Genomic DNA, 12406 nt, shown 5'->3' with positions numbered 1-12406 from the left:
TTTATATTTCTGTATGAGTCTTTGTTTAAACACATAAGAGTTCCACGCTAAAAAAAGGTTTGAAAATCACTGTCCTCATCTACCCCAACAATTAAGAATAGACACTGAGGCCCAGAAACCTAACACGGTTTACTCAAAGTCAGGCAGCTGATCAGAGACAGAGCTGAGCCTAGAATCAACCTCCAACAGAGTCCTCTATCTACCAGTCCCAACTTAAGGCACTTAACTTTTTTTGTTGTCTTAGTCAAAAGAGTTTTTCGGCCGGGCATGGTGGCTCACACCTATAATCCCAGCACTCTGGGAAGCCAAGGAGGGCGGATCACCTGAGGTCGGGAGTTCAAGACCAGCCTGACCAACGTGGAGAAACCCTGTCTCTACTAAAAATACAAAATTAGCTGGGCATGGTGGCACATGCCTGTAATCCCAGCTACTTGAGAGGCTGAGGCGGGACAATCGCTTGAACCTGGGAGGCAAAGGTTGTGGTGAGCCGAGGTCGCGCCATTGCACTCCAGTCTGGGCAACAAGAGCAAAGCTCCATCTCAAATAAAAAAAAAAAAAGAGCTTTTCCATGCATATAACTAAAAAGTTAGAAATTATAGAATCATTAAACACAAGTACATCTTTGTGTCTTTGAGCTTTGAGGTACATAACAAGTTGGTGTGCCTTTGCACATGGCTTTTTGAAAGAAATTTGTCTATTTTCCTGGAATCTCTTGAAAGGAACTGTAACACTGAATCTGGAAGAGACGGTTACTTTTGGTTGCTTCCATATGGATTCACAACCTATGAATTAAGATGATATTTTAAAATGCTCAATTAACAGAACACAACATTTTAGGCTATTAGTTCCTGACTGCTTTCATTAGCTTTAAATGCATAGTTATTGGTACTTAAAACTCTTTCCCCCTCTTCTCTAAGTCTTTTGCAGAGTGAACCCCACCTATGTATTTAGTCCATTTCTGCACAGGTGGATCTGAAAGTTCCTGTCTGAGCATGAAACTAGTCCTATAAGCCCCTATGGGGAATAGCCCTTTTTTAGGCTTATCCTAAATTGGGTCAGGTGCTATGAATAGGGGAGGGAGGCTGCAAAAGGCCTAGGGATGTAGGAGCACAAAATAAACTCCTCTACTTAAATGAACAAACAAACAAAACAAACATAACATCAGCAGCACCATGAATATACAACAAAATCTTCCCTGTTTCTTCTCTGTAAGCCTAATTCCTGCTCATTTCTCACCTACATAACATCTGTCACTTCATGTCAGTCCTTTTCTAGTCACAGCTCAGTCTTTTTTTTAGTCCATTCTCTCACTCCAACCTCCAATTGCCATAATTTTACAAAAATTACTTAAGGAATATATTGAAAAAATTTCAATTAAAAAAAAAGGCTGATAAAACCAGCTTTGTATTTCTTCCCCTCTCAAACTGCAAACCAAAGAACAAATTAAGTTTTTTTCCGATTATGTGGCCCCCAACTTTTGAATTTTTTCATTACTCTTATAGGTCAGCAGCACTGAAAAGATAAAAACCATCTCCCACAAACTGGCACTGCTCAGCAATCCTTTCCACATTCCGAAGTGATGCCTTCATCAGTGCTTCTCAAACTGGGATGTTTTCATCATGGATATTAGAAGCCATATAATAGATATGGCACACTGTTTCTGAAGAATAAATTTTACTTAAACATTAGTGGGGAAAAATAAACTTTTAAAAATAAATATTAAAGTATCCACACAATGTAGATTTTGCATGAATTGATAAAACTCAAGCCTTCACAGAGTTCCTGCACTTGGTACAGCTGCTTCTGGCCAATGCCCTGTGAATTGGTGAAGGGAGGTAAAGGAGCTTTTGCAGTAGGACAAGTATTATTGGCACCCCTACCTCCAACCCCCCAAAAGAGAATTCTCTGCACTGTTTGAGACAGACTGCCCAACGTCATTCCCCTCAATCCCCACAACCACACAATTACACAAACTTGTTCTCAAAAAAGACACCTACTTCATGGTGCCTTCTACAACTCACCTCTTCCCTGCCTTAAGACAGCTCTGCACCTTCCCTATCTTCTCCCTCGTCCATGCTCCTATCCCTCCCCTGTCCACCATCCCACCCCAGCCCCAGCCTCTCCTCAAAAAAGTCTTACTACCCTTCAAAAATAACCACAGTTCATCTTTCTCCTCAGGGACTTTCGAAAAAAAAAATTTCAACTTTTATTTTAGACTCAGGGAGTACCTGTACACGTGCAGGTTTGTTATGTGTGTACACTGGATGGTGTGGAGATTTCAGATACAAATGAGCCCATCACCCACACAGTGAGCACAGTGCCCAATAGTTAAAGTTTCTCAACCCTTGTTCCCTCCCACCCTCCCTCCCCGCTCTGGCAGTTTCCGGTGTCTACTGTTGCCATCTTCACATCCATGAGTAGGGACTTTCTTAAAAGACTAATCAATAACTTGCTGTCTTTCCTTCCTTAATCCTTTCCTCTTATTTCTAGGATCACTAGGACATAACATCATACCACTTAAACTGCTTTCCAAATTAACACTAAAGATGTACTTTTTCCCCCTTCTCATCTAAACTCAATTCTCTTTTTTGTTTTTTTTTGAGATGGAGTCTTGCTCTGTCACCCAGGCTGGAGTGCAGCGGCATGATCTCAGCTCACTGCAACCTCCGCCTCCCAGTTCAGGCGATTCTCCTGCCTCAGCCTCCCAAGTAGCTGGGATTACAGGCACACGCCACCATGCCCGGCTAATTTTTGTATTTTTAGTAGAGACGAGGTTTCACCATGTTGGCCAGGCTGGTCTTGAACTCCTAACCCCAAGTGATCTGCCCGCCTCGGCTTCCCAAAGTGCTGGGATTATAGGCGTGAACCACCGTGCCTGGCCTAAATTCAATTTTTCTACAGTATAATTCCAAGCCTTATTGAAGTGTTCCCTTCACTTGCTTGACTTTGCATACTCCATGTTCCTCATCAATTTCTTGCCTGATCCCTGAACGCAGATATTCCCTAAGGCTTGGCCCTTGAGTCTCCTGTAGACTTGCTCTAACCCTCTAATATTATCAACTAAATCTATGTTTTAAAAAATCACTCTGTAAGGATACACTTTATATATACAACTCATATTCTCACTAGCTTCTTAAATTCCTGATCCAAATTTCTAACTGCTTAATAAAAATCTTTAGTTAGAATGCAATTTATCCACAAGAGAACCCTAAAACTCATCCCTCAAACCCACCATTCCACCTACATTCTCTATCACAATCCTCTTAGGCACTCAGCTGCCCTAAATTAAATCTTGGTATTCTTAGCACCTACCATGGTAACAGGAGCTCAGTTACTGTGTGCTGAATGACTGAAAAAAATCCATTGGTAAGCCCATCATTTAGGCCTCTTTATTCTTCGCTGGCAACTGCTGCAGTTCAGGTCTTAATTAAATTACCTCAACCACCTCTGGTCTTTCTGGCTCAGTTTTCATAAGATGTTTTTATTTTTATCTATTTTTATTTTTTTGAGAGACAGGGTGTTGCTCTGTCACCTGGGCTGGAGTGCAGTAGTGTGATCATAGCTCGCTATAACCTTGAACTCCTGGGCTCAAGTGTTCCTCCCATCTTAGCCTCCCAAGTAGCTAGGACTATAGGCATGTGCCGCCATGCCTAATTTTTTAATTATTTTTGTAGAGATGGGGTCTTGCTATGTTGCCAAGGCTTGTCTTGAACTCCTGGCCTCAAGTGATCCTCCTTCCTTGGCATCCCAAAGTGCTAGGATTACACGTGTGAGCCACCACACCCAGCCTCATGAAATTTTTTAAATGTAAAGTGGCTTTCTAATAATTTATTAAGCTGGCAAAAAAAAAAAAAACCTGTACAATATTTATCATGTGGCCTTAATGCAAATAATTTTCTTTAAAGTTTGATTCAACCAATTGATCTTTTGTCTACCCGCCTCTCAAATTAATTAAAAAGTTCATTTATTAACTATAATAAATGTGCTACCTTTGAGAATGTTTAGTTTATGTTAATTCCCCCCCATTGTCTCCTATGGGATATAATTTTTGTTTTTAAATAAGCATTGTTCCCAAGCTTAATTGGGTTCCAGTTTGAGTAATACTAAAAATTAGAGATGATTTGTGCATAAATCTAAAAGCAATTAATGTTAAGTCAGACAGCATGAGGTAGACTTCAAAAAGTGTAACACTATTTGTCTTTCTTCTCATTATACTATTCTTTTACAGTTGATCATATATTTTCATAGACCCTGGTCCTAGTTATGAAGAGTTTACCTTTTTATAATATCAATAAGCTTCTTTTAATTAAAAAAGTCATATAACCCTGATCTGTCTCAACTTGCATTTAATTTTAATGTATTGATCAACCAAAGACATATGGATAACCTACTACTCTAATAAATGAATTAAATAAATTTAAATCTCTATCTCACATCTTACATTCAAATAAATTACAGATGAATCAAAAATTTATGAAACCACAAAAAATAGAAGAAATGAGAATTTTTTTCCCCACCTAGAACCCACCACCTGAGAAAAAATTTTTTTCATTTTTTAAGATGGAGTCTCACTCTGCCGCCCAGGCTGGAGTGCACTGGCGTGATCTCAGCTCACTGCAACCTTCACCTCCTGGGTTCAAGAGATTTTCCTGCCTCAGTCTTCTGAGTAGCTGGGATTATAGGACCCCACCACCATGCCTGGCTAATTTTTCTATTTTTAGTAGAGATGGGGTTTCACCATGTTGGCCAGGCTGGTCTCAAACTCCTGACCTCAGGTGATCCACCTGCCTTGGCCTCCCAAAGTGCTGGGATTATAGGCATGAACCACCATGCCTGGCCGAGAAAATTTTTTAATAATGCAAAGTAGGGAGCCAGGCATGGTGATTCATGCCTGTAATCCTAGCGCTATGGGGGGTCGAGGCCAATGGATCACCTGAGCTCAGGAGTTCAAGATCAGCCTTGGCAACGTAGTAAAGTCCCATCTCTGCAAAAAAATACAAAAAGTAGCAGAGCATGGTGGTGTGTGCCTGTAGTCCCAGCTACTTGGGAGGCTGAAGCAGGAGGATCACTAGAGCCTAAGAGGCAGAGGTTTCAGTGAGCCAAGACCATACCACTGCACTCCAGCCTCGGTGACAAAGTGAGACCCTGTATTTAAAACAAAACAAAACAAAAAAAACAAAAAAAAAACGGGTGCAGTGGCTCACGCCTGTAATCCAGCATTTTAGGAGGCTGAGGCAGGTGGATCACAAGGTCAGGAGTTCAAGACCAGCCTCACCAACATGGTGAAACCCCATCTCTACTAAAAATACAAAAAAACAGCCAGGTGTGGTGGCAGGTGCCTGTAATCCCAGCTACTCGGGAGGCTGAGGCAGAGAACTGCTTGAAACCAGGAGGCAGAGGCTGCAGTGAGCTGAGATTGTGCCACTGCATTCCAGCCTGGGCGACAGAACAAGACTCCATCTCAAAACAAAAACAAAAACAAAAACAAAAAAAAAACGGGCTGGGTGCAGTGGCTCACACCTGTAATCTCAGCACTTTGGGAGGCCTAGGCAGGCAGATCACTTGAGGTCAGGAATTCGAGACCAGCCGGGCCACCATGGTGAAATCTCGCATCTACTAAAAATACAAAACATAGCCAGCTGTGGTGGCATGCACCTGTAATCCCAGCTACTTGGGAGGCTGAGGCAGGAGAATTGTCTGAACCAGGAGGCAGAGGTTGCAGTGATTTGAGATTGCACTACTGTACTCCTGCCTAGGTGACAGAGTGAGAGTCTGTCTCAAAACAAACAAACAAACAAACAAAAAGTAGCAAAGGCCAGGTGTGGTAGCTCATGCTTGCAATCCCAGCATTTTGAGAGACTGAGGCAGGAGGATCTCTTGAGCCCAGGAATTCAAGACCAGCCTGGGCAACATAGCAAAACCCTGTCTCTATTTTTAAAAAAAGAAAGTGGGGGTGGGGAGCAAGGTAAAGCAAATGAACAATGTAATGTATACAATTTGCTCCCTTTTCTTTCTTTCTTTTTTTTTTTTTTTTTTTGAGACAGGGTCTCACTCTATCATCCAGCCTGGGCTCTTTCAACCCCCCTAGGCTCAAGTGATCCTCCTACCTCAGCCTCCCAAGTAGCTGAGACCACAGGCACGTGCTACCATGCCCAGCTAATTTTTGTATTGTTTCTAGGGATGGGGTTTCATCATATTGCCCAGGCTAGTCTCAAACTTCCGGACTCAAGCAATCTGCCCACCCCAGCCTCTCAAAGTGTTGGGATCACAGGCGTGAGCCCCTACACCCAGCCTCCTCTTTCACTTTAAAGAAAGGAAAAATGCATTTGTTTATATGCTAATATGTTCCATTAACAGTGCTATTTTTTACTAGAAGGATACAAGAAACTAAGAAAGTGGTATTAGTTATGTCAGAGTAGGAGACCAAAATAGTTGGCAGACAGGGATGAGGAGACTTTTTTTTTTTTTTTTTTTTTTTTTTGAGACAGGGTCTTGCTCCGTTGCTGGAGTGTGGTGGCACAATCACTGTTCACTGTAGCCTCAACCACCTGGGCTTGAGTGATCGTCCCACCTCAGCCTTCTAAGTAGCTGGGACCACAGGTGCATGCCACCACACCCAGATAATTTTTTAGTTTTTGTAGAGATGGGGGGCTCACTATATTGCCCAGGCTGGTCTTGAACTCCTGGCCTCAAGCCATCCTCCTGCTGTGGCTTCCCAAAGTCCTGGGATTACAAGTATGAGAACCACATCTGGCTGAGACTTTTCACTGTAGAAGATTTTATTCCTTTTGAATTTTGTCCTAACTGAATGTATGATCAAATTAAAAATGCAAAATAAGCCATATTTTAAATTAACTCAATCAAAAGGACTTATAATGGAACATTTGCAAGGATATTTTTCTTATAAAAAGTTCTAGATAATAACTTCTAAAATGTCACAACCAAAATAATGAACACATATGAAAATTAGTGGTTCAAAAATAACCAAAATATGCAAGTCATATAAACAAATATTCTATTTATCACTAAAGTTAACCTAAGAGTGCAAAACTCACACTGCGAAAGCCTTTGTAAATTATAAAATGACAAAAAGAAAGAAAGAGAAAATCACTAATTCTGTAACCCAGTCATTTCCAATGAAATATCCTTAGGCATTCTGTCAAGAAAGCAAAAGGCTGCAACCCTGCTTCAATCAGTTTTACTTTTTATCTGATCAATGTATTGAAAATCCTCACTAATTTTTATTTAAAGAAAGGCTTTGAAATGAAAGCCTTGAAAACCACTATTATAGGACGTTATTTGAAAAAAATAATCTTCTCACGCCAGGCACAGTGGCTCACTCCTGTAATCCCAGCACTTTGGGAGGCTGAGGCGGGCGGATCACCTGAGGTCAGGAGTTCGAGACCAGCCTGACCAACATGGTGAAACCCCATCTCTACTAAAAATACAAAATTAGCCCGGTGTGGTGGCGCATGCCTGTAATCCCAGCTACTGGGGAGGCTGAGGCAGGAGAATCGCTTGAGCCCAGGAGGTGGGGGTTGCAGTGAGCTGAGATCACATCATTGCATCAGCCTGGGTGACAAGAGAGAAACTCCGTCTCAAAAAACAAAAACAAAAACAAACAAAAAAAGAAATAATCTTCTCTCCAGACTCATAAATTTTCAAGAATTATTGTTTTTAGGCAAAAAGCTAATTAAAGCTAATTATTTTTAAAGTCTGTATGATGCTTACCTGAAAACTCGCCCATAATTCCCATGTACTTTATATACACCATAGAGTCGATCTGCTACTCTCTGAAATAAATATTTAATAGAAATTACTTTAGGTCAAAGTTATATCTTCATCCAAAAAAATACCCAAAAAACAAAAAACATGCTTAGTACAATAAACTTGGAAACGGAAAAAAGAAAAATAGTAATCTCCGAAAATCCCATCCCCCTAAAAGTAAAACCAGTGCTCTTAACATATTTATCATATCTTATACTTTCATACTTCTTTTTCTGCAAAGTTTTTAATTACTGTTTTTAAATTGCCTATAGCAAGAGTGGTAATATGCTTACCCATCAGGTTAGTATTACCTTTAATAAATACCACTATAAATAGTTGCATAAAATTCCACTAAGTAGTGTATAAGATATACAAGCATTCCTTGTTGAATAATCTTGTTGGAATTCAGTTATTCTTAATTTTTCAGTATTATAAAAAGTTATCTCTGAGAATAAGCCTTTTTCCTTCAGATTGTTTCCTTATAATAAAATCCCCAAAGTGGAATTAACCAAGGGAAAGGACACATTTTCAATTCTACTGAGATACAGTTTTATATATAAATGCTGAATACATGCATATACTTCTATGCTTTGTCAAAAGATAACTCCTCACCAACGAACACATTATTTTAATAACAACAGAATTATAATTTACTCACTGAAATGTGTACTGCCTAGCCAGTCACAGAAATTTTACAAGTTAAAACAAAACCTCAATATGGTAATTAATTTGCTTTACGTTCCCCCGAAGCATTATGAAAACAAACTGGAAGACCAAAAGCTCATCCTACAAAAAGCTCTAGAAAAAATTTCTGGTATACAGTTTCTAAGTATAAGCTCTAAGGATAAATTATCTCCCTGATTCCTTACTCAAACATAAGTATGAGGAATTAGGCATTAATGATAGAACAAATCAACAGAACTGCCACTACAAATACTTCAAGTAGGTGTATGAGGATCATAAAATGTTTTCCATCTATCGTTGGCCTGCTCTGAGGAAACACGTACCCACTAGACTAGGGGTTCACACACTACAGGTCTGCCACTTGTTTTGTAAACAGAGTCTCACTGGAGCACAGTCAGTTTCACAGTGGAGCTGAATAGATGCAACAGAAACCATAAAGCTAACAAAGCTGAAAACACCTCCCATCTGGCCTTCAGAAAAAGATGCTGGCCCCTACACTAGAACCAGCTTTCGGGACAAAGCTCATAGTCCTATTCCTACTTGAAACTCTTATGGGTTGTCCCCAGACCTCTAAACTAATTTCTCTAGGATGTCATTTCCTTCTTCTTCTTCTTTTTATTACTATTATTATTATTATTATTTTGAGATGGAGTCTCACTCTGTCTCCCAGGCCAAAGTACAGTGGCATGATCTCAGCTCACTGCAACCTCTGCCTCCTGGGTTCAAGCGATTATCCCACCTCAGCCTCCCGAGTAGCGGGGATTACAGGCATGCACCACCACGCCCAGCTAATTTTTGTATTTTTAGTAAAGACCATGCTGGTCAGGCTGGTCTCAAACTCCTGACCTCAAGTGATCTGCCCAGCTTGGCCTCCCAAAGTGCTGGGATTACAGGTATGAGCCACTGTGCCTGGCCCCCCAAGTATTTTTTGAGCATTCTGTGCAGTGTTGAATGTTTTTCTTTTTTTTCTTTTTTAAGTGGTTCCATCATCAAGCAAGGTTGGGAAACATTGAGACAATAAAATTTAACAGTTTTTTTTTCTGTAGAACCTTTTAGACCTTTAACACCACACATGAATCATGACTGCTCAAGGGAGATATGGTTTGCAGTAGGGAACATCTTACAGGGTTAGCATTCCAGAGAATATATGATGGAAAATGTCATTCTAACACTAACTTTTCTAGATCCCTGTACTTTTAGATATCAAACCTCCTTCCTAAAAGCTGAGCATTCATCCTCTACTAAGATATTAAGCATGGAAGAGAAGAGAAGTTGCTGAAAAACCACTTAAGAAAAAAAAAACTAGAAGCAATGTGAGGGTACAATGCAGATTCTCTGAATGTTTGTCCCCCATCTGCACCTCCCACAAGAACCATTGCCTAATTTGTCTGGGTAATTTCAAGGCAACCAAAGGTCCAGAAATTTTATCTCATTAATCCACAGCCCTTTCTAATACCCAGTTCTTGACTCTAGCCTAATAATTCTCGCAGGTAACTTTTCTTTTATGAGAAGGTATATTATAATTTATTCAAAGAGTCCAACGATACTCTTGAACAGTTAAACTGGAGATCAAGACAATATAAGACCTTCAGAAGAATTTTTTCCTTTATTTTTTCTGTACTGTCATGGAAATCTTGAAACATACAAAAAGCATATAGAACAGAAGGATATACCTCCATTTCCCAACACCCAGCTTCAATAATTATTATATGGCCAAACTCATTTCTCCTAAAACTGCCCCCGCTCTCCACTGCTCATCAGTAGACTCTTTTTTTTTAAATTTATTTATTTATTTATTTATTATTATTTTTTTCTTTTTTCAAAGTACAGATAAATCTCTTTTTTTTTTCTTTTTTTTATTATTATTATTATTATACTTTAGGCTCTATGGTACATGTGCGCAATGTGCAGGTAAGTTACATATGTATACATGTGCCATGCTGGTGCGCTGCACCCACCAACTCGTCATCTAGCATTAGGTATATCTCCCAGTGCTATCCCTCCCCCCTCCCCCCTCCCCCCACCCCACAACAGTCCCCAAAGTGTGATGTTGCCCTTCCTGTGTCCATGTGTTCTCATTGTTCAATTCCCACCTATGAGTGAGAATATGCGGTGTTTGGTTTTTAGTTCTTGCGATAGTTTACTGAGAGTAATGATTTCCAATTTCATCCATGTCCCTACAAAGGACGTGAACTCATCATTTTTTATGGCTGCATAGTATTCCATGCTGTATATGTGCCACATTTTCTTAATCCAGTCTATCATTGTTGGACATTTGGGTTGGTTCCCAAGTCTTTGCTATTGTGAATAATGCTGCAACAAACATACGTGTGCATGTGTCCTTATAGCAGCATGATTTATAGTCCTTTGGGTATATACCCAGTAATGGGATGGCTGGGTCAAATGGAATTTCTAGTTCTAGATCCCTGAGGAATCGCCACACTGACTTCCACAAGGGTTGAACTAGTTTACAGTCCCACCAACAGTGTAAAAGTGTTCCTATTTCTCCACATCCTCTCCAGCACCTGTTGTTTCCTGACTTTTTAATGATTGCCATTCTAACTGGTGTGAGATGGTATCTCATTGTGGTTTTGATTTGCATTTCTCTGATGGCCAGTGATGGTGAGCATTTCTTCATGTGTTTTTTGGCTGCATAAATGTCTTCTTTTGAGAAGTGTCTGTTCATGTCCTTCGCCCACTTTTTGATGGGGTTGTTTGTTTTTTTCTTGTAAATTTGTTGGAGTTCATTGTAGATTCTGGATATTAGCCCTTTGTCAGATGAGTAGGTTGCGAAAATTTTCTCCCATTTTGTAGGCTGCCTGTTCACTCTGATGGTAGTTTCCTTTGCTGTGCAGAAGCTCTTTAGTTTAATTAGATCCCACAAAAAATAGAGAATTTTAGACCAATATCCTTGATGAACATTGATGCAAAAATCCTCAATAAAATACTGGCAAACAGAATCCAGCAGCACATCAAAAAGCTTATCCACCATGATCAAGTGGGCTTCATCCCTGGGATGCAAGGCTGGTTCAATATACGCAAATCAATAAATGTAATCCAGCATATAAACAGAACCAAAGTCAAAAACCACATGATTATCTCAATAGATGCAGAAAAGGCCTTTGACAAAATTCAACAACCCTTCATGCTAAAAACTCTCAATAAATTAGGTATTGATGGGTCGTATATCAAAATAGTAAGAGCTATTTATGACAAACCCACAGCCAATATCATACTGAATGGGCAAAAACTGGAAGCATTCCCTTTGAAAACTGGCACAAGACAGGGATGCCCTCTCTCACCACTTCTATTCAATATAGTGTTGGAAGTTCTGGCCAGGGCAATTAGGCAAGAGAAGGAAATCAAGGGTATTCAATTAGGAAAAGAGGAAGTCAAATTGTCCCTGTTTGCAGATGACATGATAGTATATCTAGAAAACCCCATTGTCTCAGCCCAAAATCTCCTTAAGCTGATAAGCAACTTCAGCAAAGTCTCAGGATATAAAATCAATGTACAAAAATCACAAACATTCTTATACATCAATAACAGACAAACAGAGAGCCAAATCATGAGTGAACTCCCATTCACAATTGCTTCAAAGAGAATAAAATACCTAGGAATCCAACTTACAAGGGATGTGAAGGACCTCTTCAAGGAGAACTACAAACCACTGCTCAAGGAAATAAAAGAGGATACAAACAAATGGAAGAACATTCCATGCTCATGGGTAGGAAGAATCAATATCATGAAAATGGCCATCCTTCCCAAGGTAATTTACAGATTCAATGCCACCCCCATCAAGTTACCAATGACTTTCTTCACAGAATTGGAAAAAACTACTTTAAAGTTCATATGGAACCAAAAAAGAGCCCGCATCGCCAAGTCAATCCTAAGCCAAAAGAACAAAGCTGGAGGCATCACGCTACCTGACTTCAAACTATACTACAAGGCTACA

General features: G+C 39.9%; 1 protein-coding gene across 1 annotated transcript in view; it reads right to left on the bottom strand.

The window, feature by feature from the left end:
- The window catches only part of SNX4 (sorting nexin 4), a 79934-nt gene that overhangs the window by 22671 nt on the left and 44857 nt on the right, over positions 1–12406 (bottom strand). The window contains 1 exon segment of the mRNA NM_001133520.1: positions 7732–7793. Within this exon segment, the coding sequence (NP_001126992.1) occupies positions 7732–7793 (62 nt within the window).

This window comes from Pongo abelii, chromosome 2 (genome assembly GCF_028885655.2).
Source record: "Pongo abelii isolate AG06213 chromosome 2, NHGRI_mPonAbe1-v2.0_pri, whole genome shotgun sequence".
Taxonomy (NCBI): domain Eukaryota; kingdom Metazoa; phylum Chordata; class Mammalia; order Primates; family Hominidae; genus Pongo; species Pongo abelii.
Note: the sequence above shows the minus strand (reverse complement) of the source record. Positions and strands in the feature narration are given on the sequence as shown.